Below are 21,076 nucleotides of genomic sequence, written 5' to 3'. Positions count from 1 at the left end.
AGTGAATAACTATATAAGTGATTTATTGTGAATATATTCCAAGGCTACAAGTATCATTCCTACTTAGTGTGGATGACAAGACAATAGAAGATTATACAAACCACAACACCAATAATGAAAAAAAGTAATGTTTTTCTTGCCTCGGGAGACTTGGAAAGTTCTGTGCTGCTGCCTTCTCAGACTTTCCTTTGGCGTCACTTTGGGGATAGAGATTAGGTGAGTTACTGTTCAAGGGTGGGTTCAAAAAATAACTACTGACTGTTGGCCTGTATGGAGACGGAGGGGTTGTGATTAGACACAGGTTGTGTCTAAAGATGTAAGGTGCTTTTTGCAAGGCCTATTTTGATTTCTAGGCTATAATTTGTAATGAAAACTTTTGTCAGAATAGGTACTGACACGGTGCTTGCTCTTGCAAGTATGGCGTGCAGAAAGCAGGGAGGATAACAATAGATCAACTTAAGAACAGGAGATTGCCAGTGATGATGCGTCAATTAAAGGTTTCAGAGGCCAGCAACCATGTATCAAATATGGAGACTATTATTTAACTATAAAGGATTTTTACTGTATTCCCAGTGAACCTGTCTAATCAATTCTAGGTCTAATTTTTAATCTAAGCTTGTAGAAGAGAAGTTGAGCATGAGGAAAAGAAGTGTTGTCCATTTAGATAAAGCTGTATCCTATCTTTGAAGCTGAAAAAGTTATCTTAAGTCATAAACTCATCTCAGCAAAGGACATGCTATATTCTGTGATTCTTGTTAGCTCTCCCCACACTACATAACGGCATAAGAAAAGATACTTTACCTTCTCTGCCCTCCTTATACCCAAGCCACCTCTTCCAAAAAAAAAAACCCCAAACCAGTCAACCACAGATTCATGATTCCACATTGTCATACTCAAAAAGGAAAGACAAAAGAAAATTATTCTAGATATTATTACACTAGTAGCAAAGTGTGAGAGGAGGAGCTCAATGTTATTATTACTTTTTCATTTCTACCAAAAGAAGCATAAGCTTTGAAAAAAAAAATTTTTTTCCTGTATAATATCTGAATGTGGTTCTGCGCTGGGGTAATTTATAGCAATTCTTTATTTGAAAAACTTCCAAAACTACTCAGTTATGGCTGGAGTAAAATCCTTATGTATTATCGGAAAAAAAAAAAAAAAAAAAAGAGTATTTTCAAGCAGATTCAGAATTCCTTGTTGTACTTTCACATCAACAAAAAACATTTGTTCATAGTAAAATCCCACTGGTATATTTTAGATCTCATTTGATCTAATTTTAATGAAAGGTCATAGAAGGATAACTGAACTTTAAGATTGCTTCTATACCTGTACTGATTTGTGCATATTATGCATAACTACCTTAATCTTCCCTGTTAGGAAGCAGCTGTAAGGAACCCTTCAGAGAGCAAGCCTGCCCTCAGTTCTCCCTGCAGACAAATGTATGGGGATAAGGCCAAATTGCATACAGTTATGGCCATCTTTAAAAGGATGGAGAAACATGGTTAGTTTTTGAGAGATCATTCCATTTATTTTCTACAGTGAGCCTGTGTGATAATAAAGACACTTGAAAGCAAGCAGGCCTCACTGGCAAATCTTGTTCTATGCCTAGGATGGCTAAAACATATTGATTTGGATGATAGCTTCTAGATTCTCAGCAACATAAGGTCTATCTTTGCTAATTTTGCTTCAGGGATCTCAAAACACACATGAACAAATGAATTAAGAATCTCCCTTCTCCCTGAGATGGTTTGGACTTACTCTGTAACTCACTCCATTTTTAAAGCAAACGAACTACCCAACTTCTAAATGAAGACAGTTTCTAGTACCAGTAAAGCTACACAGAGGTAACATCCCACAATTAAATAGCAGGTACTATATTTAAATGCATGAATCAGCACAGACTTGGCTGCTAGAAAAGAGAACCTCATTACAGGTGATGGACCTATGAAAAGTGTTGGAACCCCACCTCCAGGAGAGGAGTCCTGTTAAGCATTAGGACAAGCCGACAGAGGTACCAAGTTTCCTTTCTCTATTAAATGCACCTACTGTAACAACTTTTCCCCACTCAGACTACTGAAATGCTGCATGAAGAAAAACAGGCAAACATATATTTCTGCTTATCATTATTCTTTTTTCAATTTAGTATCAAGTTTTCCATAAATTCTTACTTTGATTTCTTCACATAGAGCCAGTAGACAACACCTGCAACCAGAGCAGCCAGCAGAAGACCGACTACAATCCCCACTATTAGCTTTGCCTGGTCATTAACCTTTTCGCTGTTGTCATCTGAAGCAAAGAAGAAAAGTTAATGAGGTGACCTATGATAAAGTAAAGCATTACACCATTTCTAAAGAATTTCCATCAGAAACAAGAAAAGGGGTCAGAAAGTCAAAATTAAAAAAAAGTAGGCATTGTTCTTAGAAACACATTTGAAGTTTCAAGAAAGTCACATTCTTAGTCAATCATGGCACCAGCTATTTCAAATCAAGTCCAACTCTGAGGGACTGTGGAAATTGTTCAGTGACACTACATAGGTCTTGAACTGAGGCAATTAACAGAAAGATTTTCGGAGACAGAAAACCATACATACCATTTCTATCCTCTGGCTCATCGTATTCTGGAATACTTACTGAAATGAAAAATGTTAAAATTAAATTAAAGACAAAATGTGTTATACCTGAACATCACCTTTAATTGTCTATTTACAGCAATGGCAGAAACACTGACACTTGATGCAGTGTTTGCCAAACAACAAGGTAATTAATCTTATCTTCAAGTAGAAGTCTTTGTTACTATAATATATCCAATTGAAGAATCTTATTCAAAACCTGTAATACTAATCTCAGAAATATTTCTGACTGAATATTTCTGTGCTACCCTTCCACAAACTGTAGCTTCTCACCACCTTTCATCGTTGAAAAGTGACATTTGATTAAAGCCCAGCATGGCTGATTTCTGTTCTGAGTCAAGTCATACCAGTAATAATAAACTGGAATTTCGGGACTAAAAGGTGATGTTAATTTAGTAATAAAGAATTAATTTTGTCTCATAAATAATGTATTATTTTCCAATATTTTTGTACTATTATGTTGTAACATTATTTTGTAATATTACTTACTTTTGTAAATAATATATTGCGTACATGAGATAGCTAGCCATGAAGACTAAGTGACTTCATCCAGAAAGCTATCGATAAATTTTATGTACTGCTGATCCAAACTGGATTTACAATTGCTTGACTGAAGACAAAAAGGTTAAATATCTTAGTATCAACATTACTATGCAGACCTACTCTTCATATGAGTGCGAAGTATGGGTACTTTATGTGAAACTATAACTTTTAAGGAAGTGGTCTTTAGAAGACACTCACTAGCAGAGACGTTGAGGGAGGTCACAGTCCTTTCTAGCTGATTTTCTGCAATGCAAGTTAAAGTCACATTTTCCTCGGGAGCAATTACAATTTTACTGGAAAATTTTCCATTAACATATTTGGTCTCCTCTGTCTGAAAAGGTAAGAAATAAAGATTAGTGTCTTTGAAAAATGCAAAGAGCAATATGTGGATTACCTGTATTACACTTTGAAACTGTTCAGGGAAAACAACTTTCAACTAATAATTTGGTTTTCCAAGCAATAGTAATAGAAATAATGCATTATTTTATTAAATGATAATGTGAATATTTGAAAGAAAACACTTTGGCCAAGATACATAGTTACAGCTACATTTTGTATAGTGTGCACTGTAAGATGAAGAGGCATTTTTGAGAAACTTAACCACATTCTGTATTTGCTTTTGTTTTTTTGACAATTTAAAAAACATTCCAAGTGACAAAATTCTTAAAGAAAAACCCAAAACCAAACTCCTAAGGTCTCATTTCCTTCCATTTTGCTGGTTTTTTAATTTATGTCTTTATAAGGAAAACAATCCCTGCAAGTTTTCTGCTTTCTGGCTTTCCAAGTTGTTTCTACACTAAGCATTATTTGGCCAAGCTACATGTATTTAGTAGTACTTGCAGTATCTGTACTTGTAATAGTGATGTGAAGTTGTTCCTAAAATTTGCTGTACATCATTCTTAGATTAATACAACGTCCAGAGAAAACTATTTTCAATCATCTAATTAGCTTCAAGACAATTCCTGCCCTATAGCTTCAAGTAAATGGACAAATTTTCACAACTATACATAATTTCTGTAGGATTAAAGCAAAACCTGATGGAGTAATGAAATCCACAGGAGCAATGTACATTGTACTTCCAGTTTCTGACTGCTTGCATAGATGTCTCATTTATTTTTCCTGCTAAGGCAAAATGTGGCAATGCTTTGCATGTGATGTGGTAATCAATATGAAAATACTTCAGTTTGCTTATTTTCCAGATATTTTTCCTGCTGTATATGGGTACACCCTATTCCTCCCCCAGGATTACTACATTATGGTTCTGTTTCTAGTGAGAAACAACAGGTATAACCATACAAAACCAACTATAAAAATTAGGATAAAAACTGCAAAGCCCATAAGGAACTACATTGACTGTATTTCTGACTTGTACTTGCCACATTTCATTATATTTCACCCAGTTAATGCCTACATCAAGTACCCATTTCCTTTCTAATGTAAGTTATATAGTTTCATCATTATTTGTAGATTCTTTACGCAACAGCAAAATCACCACATTACCCAGATAAAACAACTAAGTAGCTTCACTTAAAAATGTATATTTCATTTGTAACCTTTTCTTTTTCCTTGCAGCCCGGAGATCTTCTGTGCCTTCACCTGCTCTATTCAAAAGACCTTTATCATCAGAAATCATTCCTGTAAGTACCATGTAGCTACAGCTACCACTTAACCTTCTCTTAGAAAAATGAAATATACTTAGTTTCTTCAAATATCACTACCTGGAAAATGTTCCTTGATTTTAAATCGTGTCTCCTATGCACAATCTTTCGGTGAATAAAGTAATAAGAAAGATACTTGCTTTATTTATGATGCTTCCACTACCAGTAACTGTCCATTGCACTGCTGGTTTGGGGAAACCTTCCACATGGCAGACAATTGTTTTAGACATTTTATTTGTGTTGGTTTTCTTTGTCATTTTGATTTGAGGTTTTCCTACAAGAACAATATTGCAGTTAACCATTTTGTTTGAAAAGGACAATTAATAATCATAACGATCTGCTCCCTTACCTTCCACAATAAGTTTAAGTGTCTTTCTTTTCTTTAACCCTTCAACCTCCTGTAGAGTAGTTTCGCAGATGTAGTTTCCAGCATCTTGATACTGAAGACTTGAAAATGATGGACTTGTTTGCATTCTGGTATTGTCCTGATAAAGTAAGGAGTTAATCTCTGTGAATTCTAACTCAGAATACATTAACCTCTAAATTACAAAGGTGACTACTATTAACAGGATTTTTCACATGCTTTGGTAGATTAGAGCCTTACTCTTAAAGTGTTTCCCCTATTAATAACTACATTTGAATAGCTGACAGCAACATAACAGCATAAAAAGTGAAAGTGACTGGAGATTTACAAAAGGCACCTCCCTTCTTCTCTGAACAACTTCGCTTTCAAATTAAGGGCATAGATGTGGTCAATTATTAGTTCTGAGCTTTTCTAGTAGGCTGGCCAAAACCACTAGTGGTACAAACTGTCTGAGACACAGACAACTTTCATCTAGGCCAGGCTTATGAGATCAACATATGCTACTAAACAACCATCAGGTATCATTATTTTTAGTTTCCAGCAGCACAGGTTTCATTTAAATCCACCACCTATGATAGCTACCTTTTTCACTAGCCACTGATCAGCAGTTGCTAACATCCAATCTCTCAACCTCCTTTGCCCTTTTATGACGTTTACTGGAACCAAGACCAAGCTTGCCTCTGACAAAACAATTAATGAATCCAAATTCCTCCAAACAGGCTTTCCTTCTTGGAGGGACCTGATTTTCAAAAGGCCTTGTATAAGACCATTTCAAAAAACTTATATTTGTGTTACAGTAGGCATTACTTCTCTCCATTTGAAAATTGAGCCAAGAGTTACAGAAATTGATTTTCAGTCATCAGCTTGAGTCAGTAGCTCTCATTTTAGCCATATGCGTAAGCCCCATTTTAACAATATTTTTTAAAAAGCCTAATGACTGACTGACTTCCTTCCCTCCAAAACATGGAAGTAGCAGCAGTAATATGAAGAGGTGAACGCTCAGATGAAATGTGAAGTAGATGAATTACTGACCTTTATCCAAAACACAGTTGCATTTCTACTAGAAGAAATCGTGCATGACACAGGCAGGGCCTCTCCAATCTGTTTTGTGACTTCTCCGCTAGGAGTAAGCTGCAAATCCAAATCTGGGATAGAAAGAACATGTGTCAAAAGTTAATCTCAGAAAGCCTGGCCTATTTCAAAGGCTTACCAAGGAAAGAAAATGGGACTAATTGCATTCATTAAATTCAAGATTTAATTTCTTCAATAAAATCTAAGTCAATTTTACAAGTAAGGGAGAAGAGAGAATTAGTCTAAAATAGCCATTGCAGAACATTCACGTTTTTGCTGTAATTATAGGCTATATGGAAAAGCAAAAACTCATTAATCACTAGATATACGGATACTTTTTTTTTCACCTTGTACTGCTGAAAGAATGACAGAGGAGGTACAAGAAGCTGGAGGAGTACTTCACATGGCAGTATGTACATCCTGAAAGGGGAAGCACCGAGCTTGCTATGGGCCAGGTAGGAACAGATTAACCTAAACTGTAAGTGTGGGGAAGAAGATAGGAGGACAAGGGGTAACTTTCTTGAATCTTGTAATGCAAGTAGATTTTTATCCTCAGCATCTGGAGAGGATGAGGACAGTCAAATACAAGCTGCATGAGACATGATACTGACTGAAGGGGTGAGGAGTCTGAATTATAGGGTTGCAGGGCCACGCATGAGGCCCTTTGATTTATTTGTTTTTATTTGTAACTTAAAAAGCCATTTTTGTGTAACTCAGAGTCCAAGCGCTGCCTGACCTGTTTCAGCTCCAGGGAAATTGCAAGTCAGTGATAGCTATGTTTGACACAAGGCAGGGTGACAGCCAGTAACAGAAAGATCGGGAAACACCGCTCTAGATTTTTCTTAGTATATGGATTTGGGGAGCTAGTGATTTCTTTTAAAAAAAAAAAAAAATCAATCCTACACTGAAAGAAAAGCAGAGTTTGCCAAGCTAAACCTCTATTTTGCTTCCCTTCTCCCAGTGCCTTGCTTGTAAGCCAAGCTGCCTGCTCAAATGACTATCACGGATGTGCACGCACACAAGCTCTCAAATGGCAAGCACACACGATTTCATCACGAATATAGTACTTGCTGCAAAAGGACTGCAAAACATCCTCTTGGCTTTTAAGCAGAGTTTAAAAAAAAGCTTGAGGCAAAACCACAGTGGGTAGAGGAAAGGGAAAACAGTGAGTTTTCCTTAACAAAACACTGAACTTAGCTACTGGCTTCATTCAGTGGTTGCCCTGGGAACACCACCGTAATTAAAAGCAGAGCTTCAGGGAAGAACTAGGGTCCATCCTGTACTATTAGTCTGCATTATTATCTGTGTTACGAGTCTAATGCCTAGTCCGAGAGGTCACGAGAACTGTACTTTCATCTGTGCATGAATAAAGCAAAGAACTTACTGAAGAGAGAAAATAGTGCTTTGTTTCTGTATTCCTATGAGGATTTCTCCCTCTGCCTCCCCAAAATAGTAAATGGAACCAAACTAACAAGATTCTCCAGATCTTACCATTGCTTCCACAAGAAAAAAAAAAAAAAGAAAAAAAACCCAAACAAAACCCAAGACTCAGCCAGTGAGCATTTCTATATAGATTCAGATGGTATGGGATGTGTTTCTTCTTGCTCTGTTACTCTTGAGCACATACTACCAAGGCAGAGGAGTGGTTGAAGAAAAAGCTAAGGTGTGTGTTTGTTTGTTTTTCCCCTCAGGGTGACTCTCCTTCAACCCTTCAACATCTACTTAAATGTTTTGTTCTTTGAAGCAAGATAGCACCTCAAACCCAAGAGACCACCGAAGATCATAAAGGAGGGATTCCTCTCGCATACGCCACAGGAAGCAGAAACTCATTAAATTTCTGGCCTTCATCTCAGGTAAGACTGACACTGAGGCGAGAGCAATCCTTCAACCCAGTCTTCCTCCAGGGTAGCAAGCCTGTGGGCTCCCACTCTCCCCTTTTTGTGGTATACCTGGGACTACAATCCCTCTCACACAGTGGTCTTGGTTGCTATAGAAGTTCAGGAAAATTTGCAGTGTGCGAGATGAACTGCATAGCTCAGAGCAGTATTTGTAAGGTGATTTATGAGACAAGTACAGGATTAAGCTACTGTTTAACATAGGATCCCCTCTAGGAACTCTACATTACGCAATTTAATTTGGATTAATATTCTGCCAGTTTATCTGTAGGGTCCACAAAGAAATGTGATGTAGAGACTTTTACCTCTCAACTCATGTGCTCCATTAGTAAATAATCTCTCCTTGATACAGAAGTATGAGGAGAAAATATTTCTTGCGTACAGAAGACTGAAAATTAATTTTCCTTGCCATTGAAAGAAAAACTTTGTTGCAAGAGTTTCCCATACATTTCCCATTTGGCTTTGAAACGTTCCTCATAAACAAACTTCTCACCAGGCGCTGTTTTCAATATATGCTAGCTCTTAATGTGGTCTCACTTGAAGTCTTGCATTGATTTCAGTGCTGTCTTTGCATACCAAGTAGCACAGGGAAGAGACAAAGAGTGCATTCTGCATGTATTAGCACATCACGTGAGAGGTATGGAATTAATGTGGGGAAGACTGGAGCAAACATTTCAGTTTTGAGGCTCTATTGCATACATAGGACAGGCTCCCAGCATTTAAAGGAGGCCTCTGATGGAATACTGTGCTACAACTGGGAAAACTATGCATAGCACTTGCCTGTAGTCTGAACTCCCTAAATACACTAGCAGACAACCAGAAACTTCTCCTAGTATACTGAGAACAGATTTTTTCCATGCAACATTCAAAAGGTGATTTCCCCTGTATTTTCAATGAGTCTGTAGCACAAGAAAAGACTATAAAAAATACCTGTGGAGAAACACAAATGCTAAATTTCTAAAACCTTTAATTTACTGGAAGGTTTGCAAACCTATTTCCCCAGAAAACACATTTTAGCAGAAAGGAAAGCATCTCTAAGAGGAAGTTCCACAGCCCTACTCCATACTGGGTTTTACGTGCAGAAATAATTACAGTGAGAGAGAAAGAAAACGGACTGTGGGTTGAAACAGTCACCTGCTTCTTCATAGCTGACAGAAGGTACACCCATCCTCTACTGCTAGGTGCTTTTCGCACAGGGTGTGCTTCTATAGCAGTTTAAGTGGTTGTAACCAGGTTTTTCCCCAGCCTCCTCCCTTTTCTTTCCTGGCCTCTGCTCACCTGATCCTGGGCAAACTCCCTCAAGGAACAGAGCTGGCAGAAAAAATAAACCAACTTAGTGTAAAAAAAAAAAACCCAAACCCACCACATCAATCCTGTTCTGTCACTCCCTCTGTTGAGGGACAGATCACGCCAACCACAAGCACTCCGGTCTGCCGGACTTTAAACTGGGACCTTGCTGCACTGCTCCTGCACCTGCTCTGAGGGGCAAGAGCTCAGCTTGTCCCTTACATTCTGTGGGCAAGGAAGAGACTCTCTTCCGTCCTCAATTTGCATTATAAATAAAGTACTTCCCTAAACATTAGGAGTAACTCATCTGCTTTAATGTCAATTTCCAGCTTTCTGTGAATCGTTTGTTTGTTTGTTTTTTAAATGAAAATAAAAACATCTCAAGTGCCGAGATCAGATGTGAGGAAACAAAAAGGCCTGACTCGGAGTGAAGGCTTTTTCAGTGTAACAGCATAGACAGGAATATTCATCCATATGCGAAAAGGTAATCAATAAAGCAAAAGAGTGAGAAAAAGCAGGATTTCATAGGCATTAATAAGTATTATTTCAAGGACAGAAAACATCATGGAGGCATAAAAAAAAAATCTGAAGATATAACACCAAAAATATATAAGCACATTAGAAGGAGAAAACACTAAAAATTACTGAGTTATGCTGGAAAATTAATATAAAGTAAGCAATTGAAAGATGAAGGAGGATATTATAAAGCATCTATGAGTTTTATGATTTTTTTCAGAAGAGTTCTCCTCGCAATAAAACTGCAGAAATGCTTCAGACCAGCTTAAAGCAAGACATCAAAGTAGCTTAACGATAGGGCATGGTCTGGGCATTCAGGAATTACAGAATTACTCCAGGCCACTGCACCTCACTTAAGCAAAAGCTCTACTGCAGATAGAGGTATGAAAACAAAATGAACCCTGACTGAAGCAAAGCAGTAGGGTACTAGATTGTACTTGTAAGTTCTGAGTAGCTGCACTAGCTGCCAACACTGGAAAGACTTCTGTCAAGAAAATACATGCTTCTCCTGTGTAGTAAAGCTCTTCTGACACACAGACAAAATAGCAGAGAAAGGAAAACTGGCTTGTTATAAATAACTTGGAGCTGAGGAAGCCATTCTTTAGAGTAACTATTTATGGAAGTACAAGTAGACATGTAATCCACTTGGAGTAAAATAAAAGGCTCAGTTATACCACAGCAAACTACCAGCAAGCTACCTTTGATATTGGGCAGCTAGCAGCAGCAGTACAGAGCTCTCTTCAGACCTTACACACCCTGACTTGGCAAAGAGACGGGGCTGGTAGGAAGACAGCAGATGACCTTTTTAAATGCAAAATATTCATTAAATGGAATAGTGTAATTATTCATGTACAGATATATTTTGCATCCATTGTACCTCTTCCAAGAAAAAAAAAATCACAACCAAGTATACAAACATGAAGTTTCTTTTTTATGTGAAGTCTAACTACTGTGGAAGTCTTTAAACTTCATTATCCATCATGTAAACTATTAAAGGTATTTATGCTTTTGGGAAGACTACAGACCATCAGTGATTTAGGGGAAACACAGCACCATTGGCCTGAGTCTCATTTCACAGCCTCTGATAGCATAGCAGAGTTGGAAAGAGCTCCTGCTCTTGTTTTCTTGCATAAAGAGATTAAAAGCAACTACTGAAAAGCAACCATTGCTTCAATGGTTCAACCAGTTCAATGCTGCTTTTAAAGTGTTGCTGATAAAGTGTGAGTAAATACTCTAGTATCTAGATAAAGAAACTTTACTGAGCTCTGTAGCTGCCATGATTCGGAGAAAAGTGAAAAAAGCAACTTGTCCTATGTGAACATAATGAATTCCTAAGTCTCTTCTCTAGACTCCTTACATGTTAACTTCATTAAGACAAGATGAAAGGATATTAGACGAATGTGAATTTTACTATGAAGAATGACCTTCAGTGATACCACTGTGGGCCAGCTTGTGTGTTTGAGTACATTCTAAGGCACAGCTGGAGCAGAGTAATTTGCCATATATATGTTCACATGAGTGACGCATAAAATACCAGAATTTTCTCTATATGTGACACTGCAATAATATCATATACTATACAAAGACTAGATGAAGTGAACCTGTATCTATGTCAATGAATTGAGAAAGTTAAGGTTTTCAAACAGAAATATATTAGAAAAACAGAAATGACCTGACACTACTTCAAACCAGAAGGTTTGATATTGGGCAAGAAGGTCCAAGATAGGTTTGTATCCTAACTGGGAGTGCAAAATGCCATGACTTACAGTGCACAGTGATGGTGGTCGCATCCATCATGCTTTTGTCAGTCAGAGAGCACTTGTATTCTCCTGTTGCATTTCGTCTCACATCTATCATTACATAAGTATCTGAACTTCTTATACCTTCTGTTTCTCCCTGTGGATGGAAAACAAAACATTTCTTGTATATGGGCCTGCTAAAAATATTAATTTTTGTTGAGGATTTTTTTTTTTATTATAAGGATGGTAAAATGTTCCAAAATGTGTATAGACACAGCATTATTGAAGTGTAATTACCTATTAATAATACTAAGGTTTATTTTCTGCATGACATCATAGTTTTAAAAAACACCTACAATTAAGAGCTTACTCTTTTAATTGACTAACTTATTGTTAATAAAGTAATAACTTATTATTATTTTAAAATTAATAACTTATTTTAAGAGGACATTAAAATACAAAATTTGAAAGTTTAGCAGAAAGAAAAAGGGGAGAAAACAAAAGACTGGAAACAGCCTACGAAGAAGAGTGTTGCAGAAATCACGACAGCAAAACAAATTGTGTTTCTAAATCTGTCTGTGAAATGATGTATTCAGTTTACGAAAAATCATGAAATGAAGCATACTGCATTACACATTATTAAAAAGCAAAAGCAAACCTTGCTCTATCCACATCACGGTATGGAGCCTGTTGGGTATATACTACCTTATATGCAGTTATCTACAGAAACTGGTGTTTTGAATCAGCCAGCAAGTGTTGCTTTCTGGCTGTCCAGTCCCCCAGTTTCCCCCTGATTACAACTTGACTAATTTAAATCAGCTTTGAAACAAGCACAGAATGAAACCCTAATTCGTATCTCTGGATCCAGAAAGATATTTATGATAACCATGAGTCTTGCAAAGCAATCACCAACTCCAGCTCTCCTTGAGAGAAAGGACTAGTATCAGGGAGACTGAAGATAAGGCAAGCCTGGGTGTTTAGCTCGCTCACTGTGATAGTGGAGCAAGGAGAAACACCATACACTTTTTCCCTGGCATATAGTGAGTTCCTAGGACGACTCACTGAATCTAAATGGCTGTTCTGAGATAAGAGGACTTCAGCTCCTGGTTTCCCTTGTTGCTCTTCAGCAATTCAAACACGCCAGGATTCCAAAGTGGATGAGGATTATGTTCAAAGGGCAACATGCAGTTTTTGAAATACCTGAAAGCATGCCACTGCTTTTGGCCTCTCTCAAGATCAGCTCTGCTCACTACTGCAGTAGGAACAATAAGAGGGATGTAAAATAAGAGAGAGAAGCAGGACATGGAATCTTAGACTATAAAGCCACATCTGTCTGTGGATTTCACTAACGCTAAGAAGATGAATGGTACCAAACTCTTTATTTTTCTCAATCTGCATCTTATGCATTTGACAGATTTGTTCTACCCTTTCTCCTGTGCCGTCACACCTGTTCTTTGTGTTGTCATGCCACCAAACAATAAATTAACTAAAGAAAAGAAATTGCACAAAGATCCATCTGTGAAAGTCCAAAAAATAGCTGAATTAATTTCCTGTACTTTTATTGCTGAATCTTTGTCTGACAACAGACGAGATGGTTTTATACAAGATCGTAAACTGCTTTAGTCAAAACTGTTTCTTATCAAAACATCTGATAATGGGAAATGAAGCCTAGCAATTTTTAGTAGGTCTAAACCCCAAAAAACTTTGGGTGGGGTGGGGGGAAGGAGAGTTTTTCAAAATATTTTGCCAACTCAGGTGAGGTGTTCTGAGGGTCTGATGTATGACTGACGTCTAACTTCAGATTTAATCACACCTAATTCCTTCCTTCATTTGTTATAAAATCACGTATACACTGACATGTAGCAACGACTGTAGGAAGGGATGATACAGAATATTTCACTATGCAGTGACAGCAACGCAGGACTTACTGGAATGTAAAACAGGAACTCCTGTGGAGGAGGGTTGCCATTTCCTGAGCACTTCAGAGTGATGTTATCTCCTTCTTTAATGGTAGTACTTTGTGACAGCACTTGAATAGTCACCTTCTCTGTTGGATCTGTGAAAATAATGTACACATTTAATAGCTTCTGCAAAAAAACCCACACAGTAACACTATGCATACAATATTCATGGCCAAAGAGTAGGTGATTTTATCATCAAGCAGGTGAAGATATTCTCATGTGTAGATCTTCTATAAAAGAACTGAAGTTAATCACGCTTTCTATATTTTTTCAATGAAATAAGTGCAAAGAAGACATATGATATAAACTTCATTTTTCTCCACCAAAATACCTGTAACTGAAATAGCAATGATTACAACCATGTCATGTGCTTAAAAGCAAAAAACCCTGATCAGTATGAACAGTTTCATGGTGTGATTTCATTATGAGGGATTATCTTGTCCTCTGTGAAGCTCACTGTTTGGAGCACTGCAGCAATCAGAAAAACAACTGAAGCTCTCAACGCCTTGCATTAGTGCTAGATAATAGCCTTCTTGCATTAAAACGAAAGAAATATGAACTAAGCGACTATATTCAGCCTGTTCTATATGCTGATCGCTACAAGCTTTCAGGAAGATGAATTTGGTGAACATAATAGGACCCTTAACACAGTCAACAGAACTGTAAATGTAACATACTTCTGTCATGTTCAGTGAAGTTGAACTATAACTTACATTTTACTTTGGTAATTATTTTAAGGCAAAGACAGAGTATACTTTAATAGGTGCTATTCTCTTGAAGTAGAAACTTAAATATAATTTTTAAAAAATGAAGTAAAATGAACAAAATTAAAGGAAATAATATGGGCAGATAACACTCACTGTTTTAATTTCAATGAACAAAAAAAATTCCACCAAAGATGCCAGTCCTGCATTAAGACACAGTACAATGCACCTTATTAGACACTAAAAAAATCTACACGGCAGAGAAACCCTTGCCTGACAGTTGATTTTGCGTGTTTAGTGAAGTGTGCACACTACAGCCCTTCCGACCCTTAAGGCATTCATCACATCTGTCTTCTGCTACACTATTTCTCAATAACAGGAGCTGCATTCTGCTGTGGCCTCTTGATGACTGACAGGCCTAACACTGCATCTCACGCCGCCTCATAGGAAGAACGGTACTGGGCTTCAACAAGCCACATCCTCCGTCCTCCAGATGCAATAGCCTCGGCTCCCTTCGCCATCCAAACAGTTTCCATCTCAGTACCTTCAGAGCAGAAGCACAGCTTTGCCTGCTTAGGAAAAGGAAGTCCAGCACTGCTGCTGGGCAGAATACAACAGATGCAATTAAGTAGCTGGCCAGGAATCACGTGCACACCTCTTGGCGGCTGCTGGGCCAAAAAACCCAGTTTCAGGGGCTGTCTGGTCAGTTAGCCTGTTGCAGAAACTTGTCTCTCCTTCTGTCAAGTTTATGTGAAGGTGATCAAATGTGAAAAAATTATCATAAAGGATGTCTAGATATACCCTGGAATTGCCTAGGCTTTGTCTCAAGACTGAAAAAAAATGAATTATAATGAGGAAGACTTTAGAACTTTAATTTGGAACACGTTTTCCCACAGAGATGAACAGAACTGGATTAAAAATGGACACAGTTAAACAAGAATGACATTCTTGCAAACCACCAGTCTTTCCTGTAGGAGTCTTTCCTTTCTACCTACCGCAATCAACCAGGAGTAAATTTTAAATTTCATTCTCTAAACTGGAAAAAACCCCCAAAACCTACAGAACTAAATAGCAAAAGACTAACTGAATTGTTCTCTACGGTGAAGAGGTCACCCTTCTGAGTAAGATGCAATCTGATGACAGGAAGACACAGTGTTAGTGCAATGCTGAGTGCTGCTTAGCATGAGTAATGTGCTCCCCTGCTTTCACTAATAAACAGGAGCAGCCCGGTGAAGGTATATCTTGATTCTCATTGGCAGATATCCCTGGCTTGGCCCATCTTACCTTCTGCTTCTGTAAACCTGAGATGCTGCTTTTTGCAAGAGCAAAACTCTGGGAGCCAGCACCAAAAGGCAGGTATTTGGTAAATGAATGCTGCTATTCCAGACCTGCCACGGCCACAACTGCATAATTTCTAGGAAAACACCAATGTTGAAAGCAGCGTGAGTATAAAGTGTCTTTGACTCTAATCTGTTATGTAAAGAAGTTTATCCATAACAAGACAGACACTTAACAACAGGGCATGACTAGAAAGTCTCCCTGACAAGTATTACCTTTTTACACTGATTAATGCTGAGCAGAACTCAACGTAACTGGAGTGTAGATAATTTAGACTATCTGAGATACTATCTAACTGTCCAGCTCCAAGAGTTCTCTTGCTTGTGTTACTTTCAGTAGCTTGCTTGCTATATCTGCAAACCAGAGCTGATAACCACTTCTAGCTTAGCTAAGTTACCAAATTCCAGCTAGCACCCAACTTGGCAGGAGCTAATTCAACTCTTCTTCTCATACTAGGTTACGGTGGCTGGCTGCTTCTGGGATGTCAGCTAGCTATTAAACACTTGAGTACTAGAGACTGCACTAATCCAGAGCTAAAAAAGCCCAAACAAACAGTAAAACATTTCTTAGATACTGACTGAATACATATATCTTTTTAAAAAAAAAACCTCCTGTAGGCATAGTTTTAAGCATGCTCTCCCCATTTCTTTATGATAAATGGGTAAGTTGCAAGGAATGAACAGCAGGTCTTCTTTATGACTTTTTTCTACTTGCTTCAGAGATGCAAAACACAATAGTTTTGACAGTCAATCTGAAAAAAAAGGCTGAAAGACAGACTTCCATTTATTCGAGTTGGAGTCCGCCTTTTTTTTCATCTGTATTACATTTGACTCATTAAAAAAATCACATTTATTGAGAAAGAAACTAATTAAGATCACTGAACTAAATTAAAAAAAAAACAAAACCAAATCAGACACATCATTATCATCAACTAACATCAGTCACAAAATTCATCTGTTGAAGCTTTGGACGTCTACTAATAAAGAGTTTCACAAAATCATTTGGAGATGCATTTGAGCAGAGTAAGGAATTGAAGTTACAGCAAGTGAAACTACTCAGAAAGGAAAGTGGGTAATCCCATACTCTAAAGGCAAAGCTCACACTTGAGGCCTCTTCAGTACTGAAGGGTGTGCCTGCCTCCCACTGTTGGCTAACGACCAGCACTACCCATCTCTGGAGGAAGAACTATCTTTCTTAAATTGTCTGTTACTAGACCAGGATTAAAAGAGCTAGTCTAGCAAACTTTAAATCTTTAATATGGAGTGCACATGATATCTGATGCCGTGACTACTCTGCCGTGCTGTGCAGCCTTCTTTTTCCTTCACATTGGGTAGTCCTTAATTGCAAGTGCCCATAGTACATGCATCACAGAAATCCACGAGAGCCTCATCCTCAACAAGTGAAGTAGCCTAATGCATGAAAGTGGTGGGGAAATCAGGACAGTAAAGCACCTCTTGGCAAGTAATAGCAACAAATGCTTTCTGGTCATTACACTTCTTTCCTGTGAACATCTGCCATACAAGCAGGAGTTAGTCACAGTCATCGGGCTCCACAGATGACAGAAAAATACCCGAGTGAAATTTGGTACTCAACTTCAAAGCAAAACCAAAAAATAAAAAGCCCTGTAGCTTTACAGTGATGGGATAGGTGTCTGCAAGCTTGAAATCTCTCTGTTATTTCCAAAGGTAACAGTTGCTGTCCCAGAGGTTTTCTTCTCCAGTAGTTCTGCCAGTTGTCATTCTGGAGAAACAGCTGGTGAAAAGAAGGCCTTAATTTACTCCAGCTTCTCCAGGTGAAACCAAGGAGCAGCTGCTCCAAGATTTGATTTGACCAAGGTCAAAACCCATCCCCTACTCTGCGGCTCAACAAACTTTACCTGTGATGGAGAAGCAACTATCATCTAGGTAGAACAAACCCTGCCACTTCAAGCCTGTGGCTTTCATCTTCAAGGCAACAGGGCACATGTGCTAGCGGGAGAAATCCAGTGCCTTAATAATTTTCTTTGTATTCAGCTGGATTACAGAGTTGTTACACAATGTATACTAAGACCCTATTAGATGCTGGACTGTATACTTAGACCTTATCATTCCCAAAACAGGGACTTTTCTTTTATAAGCTGAGGTAATACCTGAAGTGTGCAGAAAGGTAACATTTGACTGGACATACTGCATGTCTCCTGTTCCTCTACATTCTGCCATGACCTGCTGCCTTCTACAGTCCTTCAGAAGTGCCATTTTACAGGAGTTTGAAATGCCTCTTTCCCCCTCTCTAACTGCTACCACTCCCTCTGACCTTTCCTTGCCAACTGCCTGTTTTGTTTATTCAAGGGAGAATTACCATTTCCACATTGGTCAGTAACACAGTAAGGAAGTTCCTTTAGGACTTAAGCCAGCTGGAAGTAATTATTTACACAAATTCTCTCCTTAGAAGTCTACCAATATTCAAATGATACATTTTAAATGTAAAAATCACCATCTTACACCTGTAGAGAAACTACTGCATTTTGTGCAAGGTAGTCTGCCAGCATTAGCTGTTTGGTGCTGACTCTGCAAAAATGAAAAACATTTGAGTATACTAAAACCTGTATTTTTTATTTATTGCATATTACAGGGGGCACAGAGTCACTCTAATCAACCACTAACTTCTGCTAAAGTTCTGGAAAGCCCATTTCACTGTAACTTTTTGTTGTTACCACTTTCCTCTTGTCAATGCAATCTTGATGTTCAGCATTCTACTGTTACAAAAAAATCTCAGATAAATCTGAAGAGAAGTAAAAATTACATAGACAATGTACTTGGACCTTCTTGCTGCAAGTCAGCTTTGAAGAAACCATCTTGACTGCCAAACAGCAGCGTCTCTGTAATTTTGCAAACTGTCTCTGATTTTGCTTCTTCCCCCCTGAGGTAGACTTCATAGAACAATAGATGTTTTTTAATAACTTACAGTGAACATCAAAGACAACTGGTTCAGACTGTATTGTTTTCTGGCCAGACGGTCCATAATATGTCACAATGCAAGAAAACTTGGCATTTGCATCTTCCTTTGTTGGCATGTACTGAAGAGATGATGTCATGGTGAAGAGTCCAGTTGATTTGTCCACAATCTTTTGCAAATTTATGACCACAACTGAAAAGGAAATACTGTTTCAGTGTCACACAGACAGAATTTGCAACCTTCTTCCTACATTTTGTTGCCTGCTCTGTATTTATTATCAGGCTGCAAACATGCAAGCAACATGACAAATTACCCAAGATGGTGTACAAAGTTTTCCTCTAGTACTGCCACTGAGGTATACCAGGAACATTTTATCAACAACATACTCCTAACATACTTTACATTTTAAATCAAATGAAAACAAAAACCTAATTGCAAACTGGTGGGTGTTTTAAATATAAATCTCAGCTTAATTTGTAAGACAGAAAGAAGGCCTCAAAAATGCTGGCAAAACCAATTTTTAGGATCATATTTATAACTTAATTTTGTAAGCATTCTCTATGTTATGGAAGGTAAAATACTGTGGGCTGATCAGTCTGTCAAAATCAAAGTTGAAAGGGAGGGTAAAAAAAAAATGTTGTTCTTAAATATCCTGGAAAATAAATACCTGTATAAGGAGATGATGATCTACGTGGTCCAAAACACAATATTGGACAGGTGTGAAATTGAGACAGTTAATACCTTATAAGAAGTTGAAAATTAGGTACAGGTTTCTACTAGCTACACAGGCTCAAGAATAGCTTTGCAATAGCATTAACAAAGGCAACCTTCCTCCCCATGATGTGGTTTTAAAGCTAGAACTAAAAGAGAGATTATATGGTGTAGTTTGGGTGCTGTGGAAGGCCTAGAAGTTTCCTTCCAGTTTCATCTTTCCATATGAGCAGTTTTATTCAAAGAAACAATACATTAGACTAAAGTAGAGCAACTCTTATAAACACAGTTCTTCATGCATGCACCTGTCTGTGGATCCAGGGACATTGGCCATTATTGAAACATACCTTCTTCCACGGGCTGCAAAACCCTCCCGTTTTTGTACCACGTAACATTGCCTTCAGGATAACTATCTCTTGCAACACACTCCCCGAGCTGCAAAACAGATAAGAATCAGTTGTTGTTTTTCTCCACTATGTTTTAATACATTTCTATTTTCGCTTATGCTGCTTTGGGTAAAAATTTCTATAAAGTTCAAATGCTTAACCCCAACCATTTTTCTTAAATAGGACAAATCCCATCAACGAGGCTTAGGTACAATTGGGAAGAGGGTTTGGTGGTGCATCTAAGATGAGGATGGCCGCTGTTTGCAGAATCAGGCATGGCTAATAAGAGTAGTGGCGACGGAACTGCTCTGCGCTCAGCCTGGCTATAGACCACCATCTCTTACAGGGAGGTGTGCGTGCATGCACATGCATCCTCTCTGAGCCTCAGTCCATCATCTCTCCCCGTCCTCATTGTAAAGGGACTTCAGGCAGCTGTCAGGCATGTAACTTTGAGGGAGAATGTGGCTCTTACCATTTGCAGCTTCTCTGTTTCTAAGAAGTCTGCTTGATGTAAGATTTCTGGCTGAGAAGGTTGTTCTAAAACATAAACAGGATAAAAAATAATAGTGAAGGGACCACAAACAGCTGTTTGAAAAACAACAAGTTACTAAAAGATATGTGGACTTTGAGACTAAATAGAACAATCTCACCTGGTATAGTCTTACATACGCTTTACCATTAAAGGAAGAAAAAGTGAGATACTTCTACCTCAATATTAGCAAAAGGATTGAAAAGGAAAAACCATCACCTTAAAATGTGTCATACCTTCCATAATGAATTCTGTGCATTCTGACAATATGTATTTTAGCCAGGCAGACTATTTCACCTCAGAGAGAACCTGATCTGACCTATCTGATTTATATGATACACACACTGGAGAAGGAACCAGTGATACAGAAACTATAGCAACAGAAAAGCAGCTTTACTGTGGATATTACTGTAGCTGAGCTGTCACATTATAAAGGAACAAATTCACCTAATCATTCTTCTAATGTTTATTTTTCCTAACTGGGATTGTTACATTTAAGAAATTCAGATGATAGAGATAAGTGTAATTACTTTAACTGATTCTAAGTTAGTTATGACTCTTAAAAAAACCAAACTTCTTCAGTGCCAGTATGTCTTCTTAGTTACTTTTATTATGGTAGATGGACCTCTTAGCTTGCCAAAGTGGAGGATCTATCAGCATTTCCATCATAAAAGACTACTTTCTAGAGACTATATAACTTGTCTGTTAAAATAGTTTGGCCTGAAGCCCAGAATGCAAATTTTTATCTCGAAAAGAGACAGTTTTCCCCACAATTTTAAAAGAAGAGGGGAAGGGGGTAGGGGGGCAGAAC

At 37.9% G+C, this 21,076-nt stretch overlaps 1 protein-coding gene across 1 annotated transcript in view; it reads right to left on the bottom strand.

Moving 5' to 3' along the window:
• ALCAM (activated leukocyte cell adhesion molecule) overlaps positions 1-21,076 on the bottom strand; it is a 35,797-nt gene that overhangs the window by 8,249 nt on the left and 6,472 nt on the right. The window contains exons 3-13 of the mRNA XM_009702887.1: positions 20,209-20,273; positions 19,698-19,785; positions 18,649-18,831; positions 13,631-13,758; positions 11,730-11,859; positions 6,227-6,339; positions 5,180-5,315; positions 4,971-5,104; positions 3,371-3,503; positions 2,591-2,629; positions 2,169-2,286 (exon numbers count right to left, since the gene is read on the bottom strand). Of these exons, the coding sequence (XP_009701189.1) occupies positions 2,169-2,286; positions 2,591-2,629; positions 3,371-3,503; positions 4,971-5,104; positions 5,180-5,315; positions 6,227-6,339; positions 11,730-11,859; positions 13,631-13,758; positions 18,649-18,831; positions 19,698-19,785; positions 20,209-20,273 (1,267 nt within the window). The remainder of the gene's footprint in view (positions 1-2,168; positions 2,287-2,590; positions 2,630-3,370; positions 3,504-4,970; positions 5,105-5,179; positions 5,316-6,226; positions 6,340-11,729; positions 11,860-13,630; positions 13,759-18,648; positions 18,832-19,697; positions 19,786-20,208; positions 20,274-21,076) is intronic.

The sequence above is a fragment of the Cariama cristata genome, unplaced genomic scaffold, assembly GCF_000690535.1.
Source record: "Cariama cristata isolate BGI_N322 unplaced genomic scaffold, ASM69053v1 scaffold7526, whole genome shotgun sequence".
Lineage (NCBI taxonomy): Eukaryota > Metazoa > Chordata > Aves > Cariamiformes > Cariamidae > Cariama > Cariama cristata.
The sequence above is the reverse complement of the archived record's forward strand: the minus strand, read 5'-3'. Positions and strand labels throughout refer to the sequence as shown.